The following is a 27,069-nucleotide window of genomic DNA, read 5'->3' as shown; positions in this document are numbered from 1 at the left end:
ACCCAAAATGTAGACAACATCTTGAACTCAAACTTCCAATGCAATCTGCCTTGCCATGGTGTTTCACACATCCATCTGGAAAACCTCTCATACACAGCATTTGGGAAAGGGCAGAGCCTTTGGAAAAAAAAAAAAAAAAAACTCGGAGGGGGATTTGACGAACGTTCTGTCTGTCACATCTTTACGGGCCAATCAAAGCAACAAAACACGTGACGTAACCGCTACCAAGGAGTAAACTCCACAGAGAACTGCATAACGCGAACCATAGCAACTATAGACATGTCAGTACACGACTTTTGTTGTTTTTGAAAAGAAAACAAAGTGCCCTTCATTTCTCTGCCCTCCATCACAGCCTCTATCCCACACGTTGCAGGTTTTATATTTCTTTAATTGAACTTTCTTGATACATAATCCTATAATTTTATTTTTTTATTTCATATTTTACTGTATTTGCATAGTAAAATAGAATTGTTTTATTTCTTTCTATCCATTCTTTATTTTTACGCCTGTTGTAGTCAAAGGATTTAATGAACAACTGAGAGGGGAATAACTTTAAATGAAGCCGATGCAAAGAATTGTGGGTCATCTTCTCTTCTTTTGTAAAGGTCCAGTGTATTTTCTGCTAAAGGAGATAATAAAGGCAGCAATGAAGCTCCTGTCCTTACCTTTAGGAGAATTTGAACAGCCTTTATCATGGCTGGCACCAGGGGTGCAACTACCTACTTTCTGAGGGGTATGCAGATACATCACAGCCCCCCCCCCAGCTTAGAGCTATGAGAACCTTTTCAAAGAGCTGATGAATTATGGGTGTCTGGGTATCTATATTTCATATTTGGACATTTACTGTAGTTATGTGACTCTGTTAACTTAAAGGGATGCTTTCTATGTGCCTAATCAGAGACGTACCTCTGTTATTGATCATATCCTTTACACATGCACAAACAGCTGTTAAATACAGAAAATGCACAGAAAATAATTTTACCCCTATCGCTTTGGCGCCCCTATAGCGTGGCACCCCTATGCGCTGCATATAGTGCATGCCCACTTTTTGCGCCACTGGCCGACACTCAAATGCTCCTTCAGTTAGGAAAGTGAAAAGGACTCTTCAAACGGACCCCATAACCAGCAATGTCTTAATCTGTATCTAAACACCTTCTCACTTCAGTGTCCTGTTTGAAGCACTCAGACCAGAGAGAGCTTGATTTCCTAAAATAACTGTGGACCTCTGGGTTTTATAAGAAATGTTTCTCAAGAAGGAGTCCGTAGTTTCAAATAATTATTTTCAGCTGCAGATTAAAAAAAAACAAACAAACAAACATTGGTGCCCATGTGAGAGATTCAAACAGCAGAAACACTGAATTAAAATAACTACAGCTCCCATTCTCATCATAATAAAGGAAAAGATAACCCGGAGCAATCGTGCCTTAGTGCTAATTGATGTGTTTTTAATAGGTGCCTCTGTACAACAATGGAGCTATTTAACACAGAGGAGTAAGTCATGGAAGAGCATAAACTTTTATTGGATCACTTCATTGTTTATTTTGGTCTTTTTCTGATTTTTTTTTTTTTTTTTTTACCAGCGAGAACAACTGTGGCCTCATCTTTTAAAGTACAAAACTTGTTAACAGCTACTTTGTGAGATGTTAAAAGAAAAATAAAGAAACTCTATCACATACTACAAGTCTAATATGAGAGCGTAGGACTGACAGACAAACTTCAGGTGTAATATAACTGCATGCATAATATCACTATTAGTTCAGCCACTCTCGAGAGACGGGGAAGAGGGAAACTGATTTGATGGCGGTAATGAAAGTCATCAGTTTCTCCTTGTGTCTCCAGAATTGTATTACAAAGATGAACTTACTGAATCATCTCTTACTAAAATAAGAACATCACTCATTTGTGACAAAGTCTAAAGCGCAGAACTGCTTGTTTTGTTTGTTTGCTTGTTAAATTGTTTTCTCTGAAAAATGCACAGCTGTTTAACTGTGGGGCTTCATAAACGCTGACTACATTTGGAAATTTAATTTGAAAGATGAGAGTGTGGGTTCTTTACACGGAGGCAACAACTGAGCAAACTGTGTGGAATAGAAAACATCAATCTAGACTTAAAGAAGCAGATGATGTTGAAATAAGCGCCTGACTTTTCTTGTTTTGGTCTCTGGCTGAGAAAAACGGGGTCATTAGAGTACGGAAATTAAAACTGACTGATAAGGAATCAATCAAGTCTTCACATCACACAGAGATCTGAGTGTTAACCACCAAAGTTTTATCTGTTCGATACACTTTAAGGATTTAATTGATGGGAGCAAAAGCTTAAAACACTCACCATTTGATGCTGTGAAATCAATTGCCACCGTGAAATTAATCTGAGTCCTACAGGAGAAAATAAATCACGTCAGGGCTAACATGGAATCATCAATCACTCCAGATTATACCACAGCATGTTTCAAAGCATGCAGCAGCGAGCAATTAAGCAGCGGGTTATCAGTAGCTGTCTGTCTAAATATTAGTGAAGTAATCATCAGTGTAGAGTCCACACTAAGTAAAAATGACGCTGCTGTTTACTGTGAACTTACCCGCCTCTAATGTAGTCCAAGAAGGAGAGCTCAGTGTCCACCAGGCAGGACAGGAGGGTGACCTGCAAGACAGCAGAGTCTTATTAATAAATTATTCTTTTTCTTTTGTTGAAAAAGTGGCCAGCTTGGTAGAAAATACTGGTCATTCTTCAAAGTTTTTATAATATTAATAACTCTATTTATATAGCAGCTTTAAAAACAGATGTTTACAAAGTGCTTTAACAGACATGGCAAGAGCAGAAACTCATGGATTCATAAGATAAACAAATTAGCAATAAACCACACAGAGAAAATCAAGATTAGCTGAAACACAAAAGTATACGAAATAAGCAAATTTTTGAAAGGAATGGGAATGCCATAGATGATCTTGAAAGCAGTTGAAATTGTAAAAGAATTAAGAGCAGCGAAACGAATAAAAGAGTAATTATAAAAATAAGTTAAAGGAAGCGTCACATAAAAGCAATTCTGTAAAATTGAGTTTTACGGAGTGATTTAAAAGATGTTACTGAATCTGCAAGCCTTATCTCCTCAGGTGGGTCGTTCCAAAGTTGAGGGACCCTGACAACTAAAGCCCTGTCACCTTTAGATATAAGTCTCGACTTTGGAACGACCAGGAACCCCCCGCCCGAAGATCTAAGGCTGCATGAAGGATCATAAGTGGTCAGCACCTCAGTATTATAGTCTGGGGCTAAACCCATAAGAGCCTTTAAAGTGATAAGTAAAATCTTTAAATCAATTCTAAAAGTGACAGGAAGCCAGTGGAGGGAAGCGAGGGTAGGTGTGATGTGATGACGTCTGGTAAAACCAGTTAAAAGAACCTCCAAAATGCTCTAGACCTGCTCCTTTTAAATGTGATGAAATCAAATAAACTACCAGCATGTCCCAGCAGCATGCAAAACAAACTATAAAGCATTGGCAACCAAATTGTCTTAATTTCATCGGTTCTCATTTGTGTCAAAAGAAGCAGCAATGTGTGATGCACCATTTTTGTTTTTCTTCCCGTAGCTCATACAGACATGGACAAGGGTCATGGGAGTTGATGAGGAACTAGGAGAGTCCTATGAGAACATTTTTCTCAAGTTCTTTCACTTTTCTCCCCTCAGCAGAGCTTGTTGGCGTATGTTTTGCAAAGTAACATGCATATGTATGACTGAAATATTGTGCTCCGACTTTTGTTAACATGAAGGCTCACCATCTCCAAAGGCTTGGTGATACAAAGTCCCACGCTACTGCTGTGCCAAATCAAAGCGCCCACGGTGCAAATATCCTCATGATTAAAAAAAAGGCACCATATTGTAATATCAGCGCTGAAGCCAATTAGCGTCCATCAAGCGCCAAATGCAGACAGATTTCACGTGCGGTGAGTCCATTTCAGAGTGCTATGCGCCAAACTGCTGTTGTATGATTCTATCAAAATAGTCACATATATGAAATCTGAGTTTTAAGCATGTTTGGTGTGACTGCTGCTTCTCCTCCTGCTTCTGTCTGCCCATCTGCATAGAAATGCACTGACAAAGTTCAGATAAATTAATGACTTCACTTCCATAGGCTGTTTTCAATCATGTGATCCTGAATTTCCATTAAAGGTCAGAAAGTGGGGGACAGCCATCAAGGAATGGGAATGGAGGCATGTTAGTATCTTACATCCCTAATTGGAAAAGTAATTATCATAAGAAAATTTCTACAGAAATTGAGTACGATCCCCACACTTTACAAAAACGTCTTTGTTTCCGTCAGTTTAACTGATTTACCTGGCGTGGATGTGATCAATATCTCATATTACTCAGTCTTGCAGACCTTCTGTTTGAAACTGGATTTGGAAGTTTTGATGTGACGTTTTTTTGTCAGGCACAATCCTCCCTGCCACTTTTGATCAGAACGAAACACTGCTGAGGTTGAAAATACACAAATAAATCCAATAAACCCTGAAAAGCTATTTGGGATAAAGAAAAAAGGCTTTCACAGCAAGAGCAGCTCTGATGTCAAAGTGTTGCTTCATCACTTAAGGCTGAACAAGCTGTTGGACTTACCGTTCCTGAGTTTTGGTACTTTTTCTTCTTCTTTCCTTTTTTCTTTGGATTTAGCACCTGCAGAGAAAAACACAGCATTGAATCCTCTGTTGTGTGTCAGAGAGCAGCAGGTGACAAAGAGGCAGCGAGAGCTCCTGACTTGTGTTTTCTTATGGGTTCAGTTAACCTCGACTCTTTCGAGAAATCACAGCAACAGGGCATCAGACAAATACACAGGGAAACAAAATCTGGGTTACAGGGAAAAAACATCCCTTTAGTGGGTTCAAGTCAATAAATCAAAACAAAAAATCCACCCTAGTTTAGAAAAAAAATATGAATACATTCTGTGTTTGATATTTAGGATATGACTATGAAGAGCAAGGAGACAAGACATGCTGAATTTATGCTTTTTCCTGATCTGAACGATAGCAACTCTTGAATTCGAAAAAAAAAAAAAAAAAAAACCCAATGAAAGCCAAGTAGGTTTTTTTATGTGTGTTGCACTGAGAAGAGGCTCTATCCACTCCGCCATAAAGCCCAGATCAGCGGAGGGCTGCAGTGATGGTTGTCCTTCAGGAACTTTGTCCCATCTCTAAACAGGATCTCTGGAGCTCAGTCAGAGTGAACATCAGGTTCTTGGCCAACTCTTTAAATAAAAATAAAAAATAAAAAAAACAGAGCCAAACATCCTCTGGGTTTGTTGTTCTCAGCTCTGTGTTTACACTAACAGGACAATGCTTTTTCCATTATGTTTCGCTCAAAGGCTAAAATAAGCTTATTTTCCCATGAACCCTCCCTCTCCATGCAGGGGAAGAGAAACAGCCCCGCCCAATCCATGATGCTTTTAGCTGAAGCGCAATGGCTTTGTTTTGTTTCAAAACAACAATTAGAGGAGAAACAACAAACCCTCCAATCTGAGGAAAATACTTTGTTTGGTCTAAAATAATGCAATGAATAAGAAGTGAATCAATTCGGGCAGCATATTTGATTAGAGGTCAGTTGGAATGCTGAATGAAGGGTGGGGGAGGACAGTAGCAGGCACTGTAGGGGCAGCTCAGAGAGACTGGAGTAAAAGTGCCACATTCACTGAGCATCTACTCTGAAATTGGAGTGTCATACCTTTAAATCTGAATGTGAATGTGAAGAAGCCTAGAGAAAATGAAGCTCAGAGAGCAGATATGACGAGTAGATATCGCGTTTGGAAAGAGAGCGAGCACCCTGCCTTCCTGCCGGCACACCTAAGGGTTCTGTTTGTGCTTCATAAGCACCTTTGTCAACTCCTGACCTTCAGTACTTTATGATTTGCTCACCTCCAGCTGATACAGAAGTTAATGGCCCTCTCAGTGAACTGCATATGAGCGTTGGAAGAAGAGTCAGAAGTCAGTTTTGAGAAAATGGCACTCACTCGACAGCATGTAATAAATGTCATTACCAGGGCGTAACCTTCTGTTCTAAAGTCTTTGTAAGTTCTGAGGTTTCTCTGCATTTCCCTGCAGGTGTAATAACCTAAAATGGAATACAGACCAGCAAAGGAGGGTACTATATTTAATTCTTCTATCTAAGCCCTCTTAATCAATAAAAAACTACTGAATAAGTATGAGGCAGGGACGCACTCCCTAGAGAAAAACAGCACTTAAATTGGATAAAACCAGTTCACCTTGAGGAAGGCACTGGGAGATGTTTGTTTAAAGACATTTTAGATCAAGAGTTTGTGTGTCTCAGCTTTAAACAAGCACAACAATGTTATATACTGTACCGTAAATTAACATGGGAATATAAACAAGCAATGGATCAGTCCACAGCAAAGCTTTAGACTCTTTTTTTGTGCTTGTTATCCACTGAAAGGGTGAAAGATAAAGAAGCACAAAGACACACGGGAGACATGAGATGTACCACCAGAGGAGAACACAGGGAGGTTGTGTCCAAATAATTGGGAAAAACTGCCTTTTCTGACACCATCTCTATTATGTTTTGTGTTCTCGCCTTTTTTTTATATCTTGAGCTCATGGATACATCGCACTGTGTGGGCAGCACAATGCCGAAAGTTTTAATACAAGCTGTGAGCTCAGCCTTTGATTGTGCTGCAATTACAGATAGAGCAGGTTCTAATAATGTGATTTTTCAGCCTCCAAGAAGTTATGAAGGGGGAAAATGTTAAAACAAAACTTTATAAAAGTTGTACTGTTTAGAATATTGGCAGAGGTACCACCAGGCATGCTAAAATACAATTGTTTTTGTTACTGTGTTAATCAAAGGGGCGCATTGGCAAAGGCTCCATAAAATAAAGATTGGAGGAGATAGTTTATCTTATACATCTCTTTTTACAGTATGGCATTATCATACAATATGATATAAACCTATATAATACAGTATGATACAGTAGGAGCTATGATGATATAAAGCTGAATAATACGATGTTACACATTACACGACAATACTATGACACTTTGACATGAAACATCATGTTAACACTCAGTGCTAGATAATATGATGCAATATAATACAATATGATATTATGCAGTGTGGTGTGATGTTATACAATATAATATAACTAAATAATAACTAAATATTACAAATGATATATGATTTAAGATTTTATCATGATTTGATGGCGTCTAGATACAGCTTTATATGAGGATGGATCATCAACTCTTTTCACGAGGGCCAGCTTTTTCTTGACTGATGCTGAGGGGGCCTGACAGAGAAATAAACTAAAATAAAATCAATATTTTCATCTAATTAAAATATTAATGTAAAAATTTTATTTTCTTCCACAATGAATGGAACTTAAGCCTTTAACGATGAGATCAGTCCCTATCACCTGTACTGCAGACAGCCACAAGGGGGCGATTGAGATATTTTAGCTACAAATTTCTGGAGCCCTTTGATGTCTATCACTGAGTTTGATGCTAATACTTTATGCCGTGTTGTGATTGGTCAAAAACACACGCAGGAAACAGATCTGTGAAGACTCTCAGGAGAGAACTGCACCTTCAAAGAGTTTAATGTGGAAAATTATTGCAAAAAACTTAAACTTCAATCAAGATGACAATAATAGGTATGTCTTTACTATGCCAAATTATAATCCTATAAGCCTGATGTAGATACGATAGATATGACAGGATAACATACAATCCAACTCAATACGATCCAATATGACACGATACGTTACCATGTGAGCAGATGTTGTAATATATGAGATGACAGGATGTGATATGTCATTATATGGCTTTTATTAGTGGTGTAAAGATAATCTGATCTGGATCGGTTAACAGATCTTGACATCAACTGTCCGCGTGCATCGGTCCACAGACCTCTTGATCGGTAAAAATTAAGCATGACTCGGTCTTTGGACCAGTTTGAATGTTAGAGATCAGTTTACTAAGGCTCTGCTGCTTGTCTTCATAGCCTGTTCCGCCATGTTTTGGCTCAGCGTCTTTAATCTCGCATGACCCGCAGTGACCTTTTACCTTTAAATGACAGTTCCGTTCGTTGTAGGTGCTTCCTAGGTAGCTGGATGTGTCTCTCCAGTCATCAACGAAACATCTTTCAGTTATAGTTCTGCACCTCAGAAATCAAGTCATGTGGACTTAATATGAAGGAAGGATAACTTTCACAATGTCTGCCCGTCTGTATGCTGGGGAAAAGCGATAAAAACTACGGCAGCTCATAAATCTCACCTGTTGAGACAGCAGAGCTTAAGTTCGAAAATTAAAACTTTTTTAAGTTAAAACTCAGGGAAGTCCTCAGTTTTCACCGTAAAATAGCCAGTTTTATTCACAGGGTTTACAACAAAGTCTTAAACAGAGAGACTGATTTGGTGAAAAATTAATACGTCTGAGCCCACTGACTGATATTATGCCGAATCGTTTTGTATTTTAATGAATCATCAGTGAATTGAATCGTAGCTTGTGAATCGAGATTTGAATCGAATCGTCTTGAGAAGAAGAGATTCATACCCCTAGCTTTTATATGTAGTTACAATGCCATACAATGTGATAAAACACGGTATAAAAATACACAATATGATCTAATTAGATTTGATACGGTGGGTCTCAGATAAGTATCAATAAGGCATGATTCAATACCATAAATGAAAGGACACTCTCTCCACAAGATCCCATCTATTAGAACATATATGTTATGATGCAAAATAATATGATGCTAGAATAACGATTTGACTTTTTTATCAACTCACACGGAAATGTATTTTGTATCCTTCAAATCAAGCCTTGTACACACCTAGAATATGCAGTCACAGGTCTAAATGACAAAAAACCCCAAACATGATTATGATAATATGTCACACAATTTTTTCTCAGTCAGGATACTGGCTGCATCCTGACAGAGCAGAACACAACAACAGAATTATCAATTCTCCATCACTGACTTTCTGCCACTTCTAAACACACTTATCAGAAACTTTTTACCTGCTTATATTTCATTTTTTTTCTTCAAATGCTTTCATAAGCACACTCGTCTCTTCCAGATGACCCTGTTTATCTAACAACTGCTGGTAACATCAGCAGAGTATGGGGCCATATTTCCATTTTCCTCTCAACACCTAAGAAATTTAATTTGCTCATGAATCGTCCATGTTGTAGAGATAAAAAAATAAAAATAAGCACCTTATAAACTTAAGTTTGTAATCTGCGCTCTTCTTGAGAGCTGAGCTATATTTCACTTTTTCAGCTTATTCTCTCAAACAATGTTCCTGCATCACCTTTTCTCCCCTGAAGATTCCTGACAAATGTGTCAATTTATGAAGAAACTTCTGGCAAATTAAATATTTTGTTTAGTTTAGTCTACAAGGAGCTGTCTCAGGTTTAAAGCTTGTTTTGATTTGACCCATGGCATGCTTACTGTAAGCGAAAGAACTAGAGGATAATGAATCCCTCCAGAAGTGGGATATTATTGTGTATATTTTTTACCTCATAGATGTGAAATTGTGACTGGCTTCTCGACATTTCTCTGTAGCTGGTGCTGAATTCGCCGATGAAGTCGTGGCTGCAAAACAAAGACACACAATGTCACTTTACTTCCCAACTAAAAATAACCCCTACTGTAATAAAGCAATGCCAGAAAAGCTTAGAGCCCTCAATAAAGGTGAAAAAATGCTTGCTAAAGGAGAACAGATTTGATTAATGTCTTTGTAGTGCTTTAACTTTGCCAGAACACTCTTCTACAAAGTAGAAAAAATCAGGAGAAGCACTAACAAGCTCCTTGGCAACTGGAGGCGTGGGCGTAGCAAGCAATTTCATAATTTCATGGAGATAATCAGCACGGCTGGACTGAGGGTCAGAAATATATCGGGGCTTAGGGCCAAATGTCCTTGAAATCTGGAGGGGAAAAACTGCCAGTAAAAATAACAAGGAAGGGAAGACTGTGGCCCTGAAAACTGGGAATTCACTCACTTTGAAGATAAACATGCTCTTCATTCCCCAGCTGACAATATTAAGTCATCTGTCAAGAGTATTCGAGCAGTATTAATAGTTAATGTGTATTTAAAGCAGCAGGGATTGTTGTGAGATGTAGCCCGACTGTTCTTCACTCTTACAGTGACAAATGGGCTGTCTGAGGCATTTTTGATAGGGATTTATGACTATAATCTCAAAAGTCCTTTGCAAGTTCGGACATATGCTCCCAAATCTTCAGAGTTTTCAACTTGGGAGCATTTTTGCAAAATATTTGGGAAAACACCACACATCCGGACTTATTACTGCTCTTAAATAGACCATAGACAAGTGGAAAGAAGCAGGTACATTTGAGATGTGCAGATATGTACTTAAGCTTTACATTGTTTTATCTTTTCTGTCATCTATCTAAAGACCTCCTTTGGTGTTTAAAGCCTTTTGAAACATTTTACTGTGAAAGAATATTCATTGTCAAAAATAAACTTCCTATCTTGGGGCTTACTTGACACTGATGAAGGCCAAGAGCTGGAACACGTTCATTGTGGCCTGTAAGCTGCCATTGCCCAGAGGGAAAGACCCAAAAATGACATTTCTGTGTGCCACCTGCTCCGTTTCTTATTGCTTTCAGAAGCAACCCAGTTAAACTAAAGAACCAAGCTAAGAGGGCTGCTAGTAGCCTAGGGTTTATGTTCCTGTGCCCCAGGTACAGAGGCTCAAAGCAGGCTGCCTGGGTTCAAGTCTGGCCTGTGGCTCCTTTTGCTTTCATTTCGTATTTCATAGTGTCCTACACTGATGGTATTTTTGTCCTATCAGGACTTTAAATGCTTTTAATTTCAGTGAGAATCTTCTGACTGAATATTTCCTTAACCTACTACCCCAATTCCAAAAAAGCTGGGGCACTGTGTAGAATGTTAATAAAAACAGAATCTGCTAAACCCAGATTTTATTCCCTATAGAACATAAACAACTGATGTTGAAACTGAAACATTTTAACATTTCATGAAAAATGATCTCATTTTTAATCTGATGACAGCAATACATCTTAAAAAAGTAGAGACAGGGTCACGTTTAGTATCGTGCAGCATCCCCTCTTCTTTTAACAACAGTCTGTAAATGTCTGAGAAGTGAGGAGACCGATTGCTGGAGTTTTGGGAGAGGAATGTTGTCCCATTCTTGCCTGGTTTAGGATTCTAGCTGCTCAACAGTCCTGGGCTGGATTTTCCCATATAAGATGCATTAAATGTTTTCTTTTGCTTAAAGTTTTGGACTGCAGGCAGGCCAGTTCAGCACCTGGACTGGACTGTGAAGCCATGCTGCTATGATGAATGTGGTCTGTGGTTTAGCATTGTTTTGCTGGAATAGTCAAGGTCTTCACTGAAAGAGACGTTGTCTGGATGGGAGTATGTGTTGCTCTAAAACCTCTATCTACTTTTCAGTATTGATAGTTCCCACACCACAGGCACTAATGCAACCCCATACCATCAGAGATGCAGGCTTTTGAACGATTTTGAACGAATGATAACAAGATGGATGGTCTCTCTCCTCTTTAGTACACAGGACATGGCATCCATGGTTTCCAAAAGGATTTCAAATTTTGATTAATCTGACCACACAACAGTTTTCCATTTTGCCTCAGTCCATTTTAAATGAGCTTTGGCCCAGAAGAAAGCAAAATTTCTGGATCATGTTCACATATAGCCTCTTCTTTGCAGCGTTAACTTGCATTTATGAATGGCATGGCCAAGCCTGTTTTTAATGCAGTGCTGTCTGAGGGTTTAAAGATCAAAGCATCCAATCAGTGTTCATTTCGTTGACTAAAACTATGACTAAAACTTTCGCCTTTTTCTCCATGACAAAAACTAGACTAAGACTAACAAAAATGGATCTGTGATGACTAAAACTGGACTAAAATGTAATGTAGTTTTCGTCGGACATTCAAAATTTGTGATATCTCTCCACTGTCAGTAAATCTGCCAAGAAACAATGCATCTATAGCTATTTTGCCTCTCAGCTGTAGAAAGCAGGGACCCCAGGTTTGACAGGGTGCAGAGAACACACTACCATAATGGTACCAGATTTAGGCAAGAAAATAAATGTTTGGACTCAAAGTAAAGACTAAAATGTGAGGACATTTTATGGACTAAAACTGGACTAAAATGTTTTGATTTTTCATCAACTAAAACTTGACTAAAACTAAAAGGACAAAAATGACTAAAAAGTGACTGAAACTAAAATGCATTTCATTTAAATACTAAAACTAAGACTAAACTCAAAAATAGCTGCCAAAATTATCACTGCATCCAATATTGATCTTTAGCCTTGTCCTCTGCACACAGATTTCTACAGATTCTCTGAATCTGTTGATGATATTGTGGACTGTAGCTGGTAGGATATTTAAAGTTTTCACAATGCTGTATTGAGGAACAATCTTTAAACAAAGTTTGTTGTAGGTGGTGAACCTCTGCCCATCTTTACTTTTGAGACACTCTGCCTCTCTAAATTGCTCCTTTTTCTACCCAGTCATGTTACTCACCTGTTACCAGTTAATACTAACAATAACTTGAAAATAACTATTTATAAAGCACATTTAAAAACAAGGGTTTACAAAGTGCTTTGACATGGTTAGCAACAAGAACAAAGCAACTAACAAAAGACAGAGACAACAGAACAATGACACCCAGAAACATCAACAGAGCCCAAAAGTTCAAGGAACCTGAACAAAAAAAACATGATCAAGATAATAAACTAACAGCATCAGAAACTAGATGTCACAGACACCACGTAATCCATGACATCATACACATCATTAGCGTACAGACATTGTATAAGTGAGACCATACAAACTAAGACATCAATGATATCAGTAGAGCACAGACATCATAGGGACCATAAAACAATAAAAACATAGGAACCCAGGCAACACAGGAACCCAGCTACACAGGCTGAGACCAAGAGGACCAGAAAGTAAGAGTGAGCGGTTAAAAGAGGTAAAAAACGAAAGGAACAAAAACAATAAAAGGTGGGTAAAAGAGAGTTAACCTAACTAGTTGCGAACTGCTCCTCTAGCTGTTTTTAAAGTTGTACCACTTACTTTTCCAGCTATTTGTTGCCCTGTCCCTGCTTTTTTGAGATGCAAATGCTATTCATGAAATTGTAAAATGTCTCAGTTTCAGCATCTGATGTGTTTTTTATGTTCTATTGTGAATAAAATATGTGTTTATGAGATTTGCAAAACATTGCATTCTCTTTTAATTTATATTTCAGACAGTGCCCCAACTTTTTTGGAATTGGGGTTGTAGATCACAGGCTAACCTAACTATCACAGGTAGTTCTAAATAACACTAGATGGAACAAACTATCGCCGTTCTTTCTTTCAGATAAAAGAAATAAATGAGAAAAACCTAGAATCATTAATTAAAAACATTAAGCTAACTTTATCAGCTCTATTTGTATACTATTCAGGTGTGTGGTTTGTTGCTAAAGAGGGTGGGACAAAAAAAAGCTGAGTAAAACCTCAACATAAAATTCAACACGGAAAAGAGTCATCCAAAAGTTTTGCTTGTGCATGTCCTGAAATTCTCATTATTTCATTCCCTCTTTCAAAATCTGTGTTTCACTGATGTCCATGATTCATGTGGGTCAACTCTGGTCTGTAGAAATTCCTGACTCATTTCAGAACCAAATCCCCAGTGCTGTCAGAAGGGAACACCAGGTTTAAAACACAGGTGTTAAATAATTTAGGTACAGCTCTGTCTGGTTATTAGAATAATCAGATCTTTGCAAGCACATTTCAGCAAATTGAAATCACAACTTCAAATATAATTTGGAGTAGCAGAATTTGCTCATTCGAGGTGAATTCCTTCAAAAATAACTGCTGCTGGTTAGCCACTTTGGTTAGCTATGAGAGACATTTATTTCTTACTTCTGCTATATTACCAGAATATTTTCCAATAATCACATTTACAATAAGCCCCCAGGAATAAGGTGTATAATCTGTAGATGAACTTTGTCTGCAGAGGAGCATACAGGCAAAGATGAAGGAGAGATGGGATAGGAGAAGCTGCTGAATATGTGCCAGTTTGGAGAAGATGAGCACATTAATCATGTATGTGAACAAACATTAATAAAAGAATGCACAGAAATGACAAAAAGTCATGTCTTTCTTTGTTTATTTGGGTAGACATGCACTTTTAACATCAAAAATCAAAATCACTTTGTTTTGATCACCATCAGATTAAGACTCCTGTAACTGTTCAGTCCTAAAGTAAGCAGCATTAAAGATAATGTAGTGCAGGTATGAGAGAAAATGAAAGCACTGTTTTCTTACCCTCCATCTCTGTCCCAGTCGTACACCTCCACCTTAATGCTCCTATAAGAAAGAATGAAAGGAACAAGGAGAGGAAAGAAAATCCCATTAAAAACCAATTACCATCCATTAGATTTACAGTGTTTCTGCTTTAAAAGCTTGAAAATGGTCCGTGGAAGACTGGGGTTCTGCGTGGTCACCCTATGGAACACAGAGAGGAAGTAGTGAGCACCTTTTGGATGATATTTTTTACTATACTCCAGTGAAACCTAAGGAGGTAGGAACTGAAAATGAATAGATAAATCAACAAAAGCATATAAAAGTGCACACAAGCACTCCCCCAGTTGTCTTAAACTGCATCAAAATGACCATTTTGTCAACTGTGACAGTATTTCAGGGGGAATATTCAGCTTTTATGTCTTCTTACAACTGACAACTGTGACATGATGCTGACTGGGTTGCATTAGGGCTTAAGGTTACGTGTATAGTGTGATATATTGCAGCACTATATTCATTAAATTTACATAATTCAGAGCTATGCTGCTTCCATCAGAGCTTTCAGAAGAATTGGTTTTCTGGTCAAACATCTCGCTAGATATTCATATTTCAAATTATGTCTCATAGCCTTGGATTCCTTTGTTTTTTACACAGTACGACCACAGCGAAGGCAACTGAATGAAGCATTTTCTATCATAATTACGCCCAGAGGCAAGATAGACTGTTTCACATTTCCACTGCATGGGATCTGTCTCATAACCATCTGGGTAACCGCTTAGTAAAAGTGTTTGGGAAAGGCAGAACCTTTGGAAGAAATCTCGGTCAAACCCTTTGTCTGTCTCATTTATTTTAAAAGAGCCTAAAATATTGTTGACTAATAAAAGTTCTTTAAGTTGATCACTCACTAGAAATTCAAAATTTTCCCTAAGAAGGGCAGTTTTGAAATTAGCCTTCAAAACTACAATATTTTAGGTGATTTTCAGTCAGGCTTTAGAAAAAAGAACAGTACTGTCTTGGGGTGTGAGATAGGCCAAGCTTAGACCGTGAAGACATAGAATGTTTGGTAATCTGCTAAAGCTGTTTTATTGTAGAATAGGCTCTTGTACTTCTCACTCTTTTCTCCCTCAGCCCCTCCCCTTCTGCTTTCCTGATGCAGTGGTGATTCATGGCTGCAAATGAAACTGAAACTTAAGACTTAGTCCTTCAGAAGACTTTAACTGTCTGATACAAAGCTGTGTTTTGTTTTTTTCTAAACCATCAGTGTGCAAAAAACTTTTCTTTGGACAGTCTGCACAAAGTTTCTATGCTTTTTTGATGAGCTCAGCAAAGGGCATCCTAAACCATCCTCTGAGGTTCGAACAGGGAAGAGATCCACACCATGGTCAGCGGAAAGTGTTGCAGGAGCAGATGTTGGTTAAGCCGAGTTATCTACAAGCCTTTCAACCTGACAGGTAAACGTCAGGATAGCGGAATCACGAGAGAATCTTTTTTAATACTAGCGTCTTTTTATGGAAGGAGGTGGTGATGTCCGAGACGTCAAGACATTGATCATTATTAGAAAATGTTTTAAACAGTATAATCATTGATTTCCATTAATTTCTTTAGCCTACACTCTGCTGCTGCATGATTTCAGCCTCCATCTCTTTCTTCTCTCCTTGAATGTAAGCAGCATACAGGTCTGGGTTATGTTTATATTTACTGATTTCGGCAGTCTATAAAAAGAGTGAAGTAACTGTGATTTAAAAAAGCATATGATCAGGCTTTTTGTTTCAGTGTCAGCTGTAGGAATTCTATTTAAAGTCCACATGCTTTAAAATGAAAATTAAGTTGTTAAAAAGCGCCTCAGGACTCAGTCTTGGGACCGCTGTTATTTGCTCTTCAAATCAACAGTATTGGTAAAAATGTACCCTATGCACATTTTCATTTATATGCAGATGATAGGTCATTTACTGCTCTGTTCCTACACAGCATCAGACTCTCTGTCGCTTACAGGAAGTTTTTGATATTGTACAGAACGCTCCGTGTGAGTTAAAGTTGGTTCTGAATCTTGACATTTCCAAACTTAAGATGTGTTCAGATTCAAAGAAAAAGCTACTAAGCCCATTTAGACTTAAGGCTGCCTAATAACAAACTCTCTAAAACCTAAGTGTTGTTTGAAAACACCCTTGATGTTTTTCACAGAAACTGCACAGTTGAACATGTGTATTTCACTCAATCATGTTGCAGTTCATCAGTCAAGTGTTGGAAACCGAAGACTCAGACATTGCATCAGGTAGTAAAGGTAGAATAATGCCAGTGTCTAAATGGGTTAACCTGCCTACCATTCCCACATCTCAGGGTGACATGATTGAATCTGTGTGATCCTATAAATATTTAAGTTTCTGATTCATGATTCTTTGACTTTTAAGCTTCATACTGAGCAACTTGTAAAGACGTTAAAGTTGCGCCTGTTCTTCCACTTCAGAAGTAAGTCTTGTTTATTTTTCGCTGCAAAGAAAAAACTTGTTGCTGCCACGTCTATGCCTCTGATCAATAACTGTGATGTTTCATACATGCATGCATCATCTCAATGCCTTGAATCTTAAGATACTGCATACCACAGAGCACTGAGGTTCATTTACAGTCTTCTGTATGATCAAGTTGAGTGGCCTTCATTGACCACTCAAAGATAAAATCATTAACATATCCTTATTTATAAGGCTATACTCAATCTGCTTCCCTCATACTTGTGTGATTTTATTTATGTGAAAAGTGCTGAAGCTACAGTCTTTGTTTTGTAAATCAAAAGACTTATTTTTGCTATGTGTGCCCAAAGTTTGTCTAGACATGGATGGATGAGATTACAGACTGCTGCAGCCTGGAATCTGCTGCAGGAAACTGTGTCTGTGTGAGCTTGCCTCTTTGTATTTTTTTTAAAGTAGATTGTCAGATGGATTTGTTTCACACATCCATTTAAACATGCTTTGAGACAAGAAAAGCACTTACAAGCTCAGGTTTATTTCCCATTTACTATATTAGCTACTCTGATTAATGCAGCATGAACAAAAAAGTAGTAATCTCTTCAGCAAATCAAAGTGGAGTTCTGCTATGAAGACTAAACCATGATGACTCTTGTAGACTCTAAAATAAAAATGCTTTTTCTTTGTTGTCATCACTGTTTTCCCAGATGTACACTAAGAATTAGTATATCAAACCCCCTTCTTTCTGTGACAGTGCTACCATTATTACAGCATTATCAAGGAAATGTTAGCATTTGTGGTAACCGTGAGGTGTGCACTGTACCTGTCGTAGTCTCCGTTACACAGCGCTCTGACGGGAATTTTGAAAGCCTGCCACACCGGATCCAGAGTGTTCTTCACCACTTCAGTCTTGTGGCAGATGGTATACCTGCGAGACAAACAGCATTGTTAGAAGAAATCTACCTCTAAACATATTTCGTTAATTTGAAGTCAAACGACATAAAAGTTTCAAGGTCTTTGAGGAATTATCAGAACAGAGTCTCTTTTCGTCTGAGCTGGCTGCGAGGCTTGGTCAGTATCTTTGTTAAATGACAGCTGGTAGCACACAGCAGAACAGTTTTTTTTCTCACACCACAAGGTGACATTCACTTGTCCAACTAAATTATGCTGTCTGTGAAGCTTTGTGACTGGTTGGCTGTTGCAGCTGGCAGGCTGTTGTGTTGCTCACCTGCTTCACTGGATGACCACTAGTTATCCCCAACAGTTTCTACAGCTTTCCTCCACCTTCTTCCCACCCTCTGGTAACACTATAGCTGGGTTTTTATTGTTAAAGCTATTTGAAAGGAAAAATAAAGCTCTGTGAGCTGACACGCTTGCAGTTAATCAGTACAACATGCTGTTAGCTTGCTTTTAGAAGAGAAGTATTGTTGTGACTCTCTGCTCTGACTATTTAAAGAGCACTGTGTCTCTATAACAACTCTTTCTTTTTCTTAATTTGTAAAAGTAGTGCATAAAGACTGATATTTATATCAGTAAAAACGTGCATAATAAGTCTCTGAATTGAGTATTAAGCTGCACAATACATTTGACTGGCATTGTTATTTGTTACAAAATGAAAATTCACTCTAAACACATCAGAGAAGTCGGAAATTATCAGAATAAATTATAAATATCTCTCATATTAAAGAAAAAATACTTGTTGCTCTATTTATGCAAATTGTACCAGTTTGATGGAAGCTCAGGGATAATGGTCGTGCTTCATAACCTCATGGTGATGCAGAGCATGTGAGCGGAGTGGAGCGATGAGATTTCCCGCTCCTCGCTCACAGAGCTGTTCCTTGCACCCGCTTGTCCGCTCAGAGGGGATTCACGCCGCTCCGCTCATTATCGCTCAACCGCTCACTCAAATTTCTGCCCGCTCCAGTCAAATCACTCACCGCTCACTCAACGAAAACACGGAAGCGCATTACCATTACCATCTTCTCGGTTTCAGACACTGGGAAATACTGATGTTTTAAAAAAATGACGATGGTGTTAATATTAGTATATCAACACTGTGCAGGCATCTCAAGTCTCTCGGATTATTCCGGCAGAAAGCCCAGTCAGACGTGCTGGATGTCGCTGTCTCTCTGCAGGAGCAGTGAAACCAACACGGGATGCTTCACGGATACAAATTCTTGCTGATGCATTCAGGGTGAGACATGCTTCAGACGTATGGTGTGAGTGGTACCGGAGCGCAATTGGAGCGGGATGGAGCGCAAGATAAGGTGCCGGTCCAGCTTTTTGAAAAAAACGCTCCGCGCTCTGGCCAAAATCCTTCCACTCGCGCTCCCCGCTCGCTCCCGCTCCGCTCCGCTCACATGCTCTGTGGTGATGCAGTTAAATGACACTCCAGCTAACAATCTTAATTTAGTCTTGTTTTAGTCCTCTTGATGAAAACTAAACTTACTTTCCATCAAAGATTTTGTCATTAAAGATCTATTTTTCAGCTAGTCTTAGGATGAATCCCATTTCTACCCTTTAGCCCTTATCTTAGCCCTACCCTTTGGTTTTGCGAATTCACGTCAGGTGAAGGGGCATCCCAATTCTCTTTTTCATTGAGGGCTAAGGCTAAGGGCTACATAGCCCCTGAAATGAAGATTTTCCAGGACCTTGAAACCAAAGGGTATGATGAATTTCCCTCCATGCACAGCATTCAATTGTGAAATGGCACAACGGACTACAAAGGAGGTGCATAAATGTAAAAAACATTTTACGCATAATGAAAACACAACAGTTGTGTTTTCTCATATATTCAATCTTTAGCCACTAGGGGATGGAAGTTTATTGTATTTTCGGTACGTACACATGTAAACGAGGGCTGTTAACTGTATAAATATATGGAGAAGATCAATACGGAGATCCATAGTATGAACGAGATGGTCGAAGCTTTATAGTCACCTCCGATGATGCAGCTGTTTGTCGGCATTGTGTGATGATCAACAGCAATCAAGTGGCGTCTTGTTTCTTAAGGGAAGGTTTTCACCCCTACCACTCTGTGTCAAGGGGCAAGGGGAAGGGTTAAGGGGAAGGATTAAAGAGTGGAAATGGGATTGGCCCTAAGTCTAGTCTTTCTTATAGAATAAATGGTTGTAGATGAACATTTTTAGTCATAGTTTCAGTGGATAAAATCAACACTGCAATGGTTTATCCTGCACAAAAAGCAAAAATGTACAGACAATGTTTGCTCCTGAGTGCAGATAGCGGTGTGTGAACATTTGTTTGTGTTCTGTGAGTCTGACAGCATCTTTCTGACTTGTTCTCACAGGGTTTGGAAGCACAAAAGCTGTACAGTCATTTTGCAGAGTAGTAATGGTAGTACTACCACTGACACAGACAAAGGTTCAGACTACAGAAAGAAATCTATGAGTCATCCTTTGTTCAATGAATGCAAATCTTTTGGCTTCTTCTTTTAACAGAAACTCTAAGTTAGACATTCTTCTTACGGTTTCACAGCACAGCTCAGAAAAAAACAAGATATCCACAGAGTAGATATGGACGTAGTAGCAAACAACAAAGCAACTTAGTTTCTGGTTGACTTCAGGGGTAAAAATAAACCCCAGAGTGCAGCTGTTCTTTGGTATTAAAGGGAGTGTAATGTTAAAAGTATATCATAAAGCATGATCTTTGGCTAAAATAACCACTTCCTGCTCTTTTTATGTGTGGCACCTAGTCTGGCTCTTTGTAACCATGGCGTGCGGCTGTTAAACCCTGCGGCTGAACATTTAGGCTGCTTCAGTAAATACCCAGCTGCACAAAGAGAGAATGTGTGTCTCCTCTAAGACGCTGAAGTCGACCTGAATAAAAGCATCTGCAGGGCAAAAGAAACTGCGACCCCGGCAGACAGTTTACACTTAACTCAATCTTATCCATCCTTTCTCCCTTTATTTTCCTCTTGTCAGCTCGGATCTATTATCTCTGCTCATCCTTCCTTCTGCCGCTTTCTCCTGTTAGCGGCTGGACGCCATAAGTCGCATATACAGCTCTAAGAATTATGTAACATCACATAGGCAGTTTGGACCTTATATCTCTGTATGGGAGCTTTTTGGAGCATGAAATATCCCACTCCCACTCCATATGCATCTCTGGAATCTTTACATGCTGTGTATTTGTGTTTTTGCGCGTCAGCTTGAGATGGCTGCTTCTGATAATTCAGCAAATTGATGTCCAAACAAACCACAGGCAAGCAGCCTGTCAACTTACGATCCGTCTTCATTACTGCGGTAAAAGACGAGGAAAGGATCCGATTTTCCAAAGAAGTCCTTCTTGTCCAGCTTGTTGCCACAAAACTGCAGCATCACTGACTCCTGAAAAAAACAGAGGAGAACAAAGTGTTGACGTTAGGCAGCCTCAGGGCTTTAAAAATGGTAAACACGTAATTTTACTTGTCATGATGCTAAAGATGGATGACACAAGGTTTTTTCTTTGTCATGGTTATCACTTCACACTTGATTTATTTCTATTTGCAGATTTCTTATCAAAAGAAAAAGATCAATGTTAGAAAAATATATAGATAAATGCAAAATCTTCAGACACCATGCAATGTTATCATCTACCAGCATTTTAATAGATATCAGCTCTGTGCAGGCAGACAATCAGTGTGGAGTGCACAGGATTTAAGCAACATCCCCTGCAGTGTAATCCTGGATCCCACAGGCACTCCTATAATAAAGATTTATCCTCGGGATGTACAATATAATCAGCTTGATATCTAAATGGAATCAAGCTAATAAACATCAAAAGTGTAGATATATGACCACGTATCAATGTCAACGGTCCGCAGTGTGAAATGGTACGGATCTCAGTCCAGTACAAATATTCCTAATTTAAATGGATAGTTTGTTTTTCTCCAGTTTTCATCTGTTCCCTATAGAGCAGCCATTTTACAACTCAGCCCGGCTGAGCAGTAGTGTCTTATGCTGGAAGTGACATTGATACAACCCCTTTATACTGATGGTTATGTCGCCATCAAGAATGAACGAGTGGAATGAAAGAGTATGAATGGTTAGTTGTGATTTGTGGTGTAATAGTGCTTTGCGTTGCCAGACAGCTATAAAAGTGCTATACAAGCTCAAGTCCATCTTTTGTCATGATCTCAAGCTCAAGCATACCTGAGTCATGCAGCAGGACAATGATCGTAAACGCACTGGCAAGTCCACCTCTGAATTACTTAAAAGGGGACATATTTTACCCCTTTAAGACAAGTTTATATTGGTCTCAGAGGTCCCCAAAACATGTTTGTGAAGTTTGTTGCTGATAAAACACTCTAGCATGGATTTTTGCATGTCCAAAAATCCTCTGTTTCAGCCCTTCTCAGAACAAGCTGTTTCTGTGTTTGTGGCTTTAAATGTCAATGAGCTGTCTGACTCCGCCCCTGACCCCTCTCAGGAAATGGATGTGGCACTCCTGATGTGACACTTTTCTCCAAAGTTATGGACCTGACCTGGATTTGAACCATCATTCTCCCCGACAAAAGTCAGCAGGGTAACCCACTGAGCTATCCAACATCTCAGCTGGTAGCTGAGAGGAAGATCAGGAGGGGAGGGAATTTTTTTCCAAGCAGGGAGGGCAAACCGAACCTGGCGGCAGGTGCTTACTCCCCATGTGAGGTCATGAGGGGAAAATCTGAGAACGGCTTGTTTCTGCAAACATTTTCTGAAAGGGGGAGAAAGAGAGAGTGGAAGGGAATGGATTTTTCTGGTACTTTGGGGATTTTGGATAGACCAGGGGCACATATCGTTGTTAGAAAAGCCTGAAAAAGTGATTTTTGCATAATATGTCCCCTTTAAAAATGAAGGACTTGGAGGGGGCTAGTCAAAGTCTGGTTTTAAAATATGATTAAGATGCTGTGGCATGACCTTAAACGGGCTGTTCATGCTCTAAAGTCTCTCTTTGTTGCTAAATTAAAGCAATTCTGAAACGCAGAGTGGGCCAAAATTCACAGCGACTGGAAAGACTCATCGCCAGTTATCACAAACCCTTGCTTGCAGTCGTTGCTGCTAAGGGTGAAACATTAGTTATTAGGTTTAGGGGACACTTACTTTTTCATATAGGTCCAAGTAGGTTTGGATAGCTTTTTTCTTAATAAATGAATTACTCATTTACAAACTACATGTAGTGTTTACTCTGGTTATCTTTGCCTAACTTTGACTGTTAATATCCTGAATGACAATAATCCTTTTATCACCCTTTCCTAGCTCTGTGAGCTGATTTCAAAACATAATTTTTACTTGGAACCAAAACAAAGATTTAATCAAAATTATTAGGATTGATTTCACCCTGTCATACTTATGAAACTCGCATTTTATTACCATGACATCTCCTTCATTTATAAGTAATGATGTGCAGGGATTCAGTTTAAATTAAGTGTTTTAAATGAACTTTTTTATTAGCATGTATTTCTCTGTTCTAGTTCTTAATTAAGCTGTTTCCCTTGTTTCCTCAGATGTCTTGGAAGGCACTCAGAAAAATAGATGTCAGACTTCGGTGCCAACTACTCTGACGACTACAATGCATACATATTGTATGAGGGGAAATGTCAGTAGAGAAATTGATGCCTCTGCCTCTCTTGCAATGGTTTTCTCTTCCTGTCCTGGTTCGATATGTTGGTGTAAAATGAAAGCTCAGGCCATTTCTCTTTGATTTATGGGGAAGGACATCAGAAGGTGGCATTCATCATTTAATGCTAGGGTCCCAGACAAGAAAAAAAATGATCCAGCACTTCACTGCAGATATCTTGTTTGGGGGGGGGAGTGATGCATCTAGAGGTAGCAAAAAACACAATTGAAAACAAAATGGGCTCTGAATGGACAGCTAGTTTTCCAGATATGGATAAAGGTGTTCAAACAGCTGAGGTGTGAAAGAAAGGGTCTTATCAAAGTTCAACTGCAGACATGGAGACAGAAACCAGACATTTTACACCAAGCATTGTGATCAAAGGTGGAGTTATTTTTCTAAAGAGCTGATAGAAAAACAAGACCTCCTCTGAGTGATCTAGCAGAGTGGATATAACCTGTTTTGTCCATGATAAAGCATGTTGCTTCTTCTGGCTTTCAGTTGTATTTGAAAAAATATGCATAAAAACAGAGAACAACTCATTAAAGTGTTTAAAAAAGACCAGACAAAAATCAGAACCGCTTCTGTGTTATTGAGGCCTAAAGAAATAAGACAATTCCCTTACTGAAAATAATTCGACTTTCTCCATTAATTCTTTTAAACTGAGGTGCTTCGACAAGATTTGGCTCACCAGTTCATAGTTATCTTTTCTGAAATCAGATGAATGTAAGCAGGTGCATGCTGGCCAGCTCTTAGTCAGGAGTTTTGAGCGGGTGTAATTTCAGTTGATATTTTCTTTCAAAAGGAGGAGAAACTGGTGAAGTTGTGGCGAGAGCAAGAATGCTTCTTTATGTTACACTCTATTTGTTCCATGATAAAGCGGATAAGGAAAAGAAGTGGACAGAAATTGCCACGGACATCAAAATTCTTGCTGAGTTGGTCTGTGCTATTACCAGCAGGCAAACTAGCTAGTATGACCCAAAAGGGGCTGATGTTAATGCTATCTGTAGTCACTAGAATGTTTATACTCAGCAGGCGAGCTAACCATATGTTTCTGCTGATGCTGATTGCTAGCTTGTCATATGCAGTCAGATGAAAATCTGTATTATATCTGGCTGTGGGTTCCCTCTGAGTTCCCTCTTCCTCATACAGACGTGTGCATGCATACATGTACAGTATATATGATGAGTCCTGGTTTTCTGGTCCTGGTTTTCTGCTTGTTCCTTCTGACTTGATGAGCAAAGCTGAAAACCCACACGCTCACTGACGCACCGGAGCCCTGCCTTCTCCTCCCCATGTCAGAGCCTGGTTCTTGGATGCTTTGACTCAGTTTCATGAGAGAGAGAGATCTCCAGTACAGCTAATTTATCCCCCAAAGTTGTGTATAAAACGATGTCCCGCTTGTTTTACATCTGAGATAGTTAAACGAGCGCTAATTTTGACGCGAGATTGCAGCAACTGCACAAATTTGTTAAATTCTCGCAACAAGTCTGACACTTAAAATGAGGGAAAATCCTGCAATACCCCGTATAAAACGCTGCAAACTGACAAACCAGTGGGAAACTTGATTAAAAACAGCGAGAGTTGGGTACATGTCCGTACCAGCTCCCTCCTGATCTTCTCACCACAGCAAGCAGACATACGCACGGTCCCTCAGAGGTGTGTGGTGGCAGATGAGCAGTGAATATCGGAGGGGATCAGTTCCTATACAGACTGAATGAGTGGCACATCCCCGGGTCACCTGATGATCATTTTATCATTTAAAATTCATTTGTCTGGGATAAATCAACTGGTGGACGGCCCTTTTTGTCTTTTTATTCCTCGCGTGCATGTTTCTTACAGCACCTTACACTATTGCCGATATTTTACGCTCTTTTAAATAAAACTCATCCTCATGCAGATTACAACAGAAGTATTGACAAATGATCACACAGGCATAGAGACAACAGGAGGAGATGGAGACATGCAATGTGTGCGTAATAATAGTGAAGAGAGAGAAAATTAGTAGATAAAGTCAGCTGTAAACCTAGGGGAAACACTGAAGGTTGCTGATTTTTGTCAGTAACCAAAGTGATTGATGTAGACACAGTGAGAGGGGATGAAGAAGGGTTGAATTAACCATTGATAGTAATCATACACCATGAAACATCAAAGCCTTTCTTGGAGCATACGTGCACTGATTACGGCTTTCATTCTGCACAGGGATTTCAAAGGTAGTAAGAGTTTTCAACACATAAATGACACATTTTCATCAGTCCATAAATTAGAAGTATTCTGAATAGCATGGTGCGTGCAAAGCTCTGAGGTGCAGACAGCAAAGCTAGAGAGAGAAGCTGCACCAATTTTATCTAAAACTCAGCATAGTTTCTTCTACCTGATGCTTTAGGTACAAACATCTACTCGTCATGTGGTGCATACTCCTCTGAAACTCACCAAACTGAAAATCTTACCACATTTGGTGCTTGGTGTGTGATAATCCAGACCCTGGATTGAGTATTTACCTACTGTGAGAGGTTTTCATCCAAGCACATGAACGTGCTAGCACACTCAAACAGAGAGTTATAGAAATATATGATGCAGGGCAGTGAGTCACAGGGTGTTTACATGAGTCTAAGATGGTATTCAAGCAGGGGTTTATTTTCTGTTGTAAAACTGGTAATGAGTATTGAGTTTACATCAGATTCCCTTCATTAAAAACACACGTGTCAGAAGGATTTTGGCAATTAAAAAGTTTCGAGTTTCAAACTTTTTTTTCAGATAGGTAAGTGTTGGTACTCCAGGTTAATTGGAGGAAAACAGTCTTTATTAGTAAACAGGAAACCAGAAAGGCTCTTACCCTGCAGTTGCTCAGCTCTTCTGCTCTCACTATGATGGTGCCACATTTCTTCCCTGGGATCCCACTGGAACAAAAGAGACAGGACATGGTAGGTAACAGAGAATTACAGGGAACACAGATACAATAAAAAGTCGTTTGTTTTTCTTCTTCCAGATTTGTCTTAAAAAGTACTTCTACTGAAACATATTTGATGAATGTCTAACATAACCACCAGGCTAAGCAGCTCATACAGATGAGGACAAAATTATTAGCCCTCCTATGAAAACCTCACTTTTTAAAGTATTTCCCAAAGGCTGTAAAACAGAGCAAAGAATTTTAACACAACTTTTCCAAATATCCTAGTTTTATTTTGGATGCTTACATTATTTTATTTTTCACACAGAAACAAAATAATTTCACAAAATGCCACCTTCTGCAGTCGTTTGTTGTAGTTTTAGTCTGTGACACATCTCCTGAGGAATACCAGCCCATTCTTCTTTGGCCACTCTCTCAAGCTTCTCCTGAGTTGATGCCCTCCTGGTATGGACCGTGATCTTCTGGTTACCGCACAATGGGACTCAAGCCAGGGCTTTGGTCAGTTCTTCACCTGGAGTTTTGGGGCATTGTTGTGCCGGAAGACAACGTAAAGACCCAGACCCACTTTTGCTGCTGACTGCTTGAGGTTTTCCTTCTAAATCTTCATATATCCTTCTTTCTTCATGGTTCCTTCCCCCTTTATGAGATTCCCAGTTCCAGACCCATTGAAGCATCCCCACAGCATAATACTCCCCCGCTGTGTTTTACAGTGAATACAGTGTTCCTTGAGTGATATGCCTCTCCCTTCTTTCAACGTCTCCATGGCCAGAGTTCTAGTTTGGTCACATCTGACCAAAGGA

At 39.2% G+C, this 27,069-nt stretch overlaps 1 protein-coding gene across 1 annotated transcript in view; it reads right to left on the bottom strand.

Annotated features, from left to right (window-relative positions):
• Positions 1–27,069, bottom strand: part of LOC121515219 (copine-8-like) — a 145,536-nt gene that overhangs the window by 27,585 nt on the left and 90,882 nt on the right. The window contains exons 7-14 of the mRNA XM_041795871.1: positions 26,195–26,258; positions 21,007–21,110; positions 17,588–17,692; positions 14,330–14,371; positions 9,520–9,595; positions 4,610–4,666; positions 2,580–2,641; positions 2,330–2,376 (exon numbers count right to left, since the gene is read on the bottom strand). Coding sequence (XP_041651805.1) covers positions 2,330–2,376; positions 2,580–2,641; positions 4,610–4,666; positions 9,520–9,595; positions 14,330–14,371; positions 17,588–17,692; positions 21,007–21,110; positions 26,195–26,258 — 557 coding nt within the window. The remainder of the gene's footprint in view (positions 1–2,329; positions 2,377–2,579; positions 2,642–4,609; positions 4,667–9,519; positions 9,596–14,329; positions 14,372–17,587; positions 17,693–21,006; positions 21,111–26,194; positions 26,259–27,069) is intronic.

This window comes from Cheilinus undulatus, linkage group 9 (assembly GCF_018320785.1).
Source record: "Cheilinus undulatus linkage group 9, ASM1832078v1, whole genome shotgun sequence".
NCBI classification, from domain to species: Eukaryota; Metazoa; Chordata; class Actinopteri; order Labriformes; family Labridae; genus Cheilinus; species Cheilinus undulatus.
The sequence above is the reverse complement of the archived record's forward strand: the minus strand, read 5'-3'. Positions and strand labels throughout refer to the sequence as shown.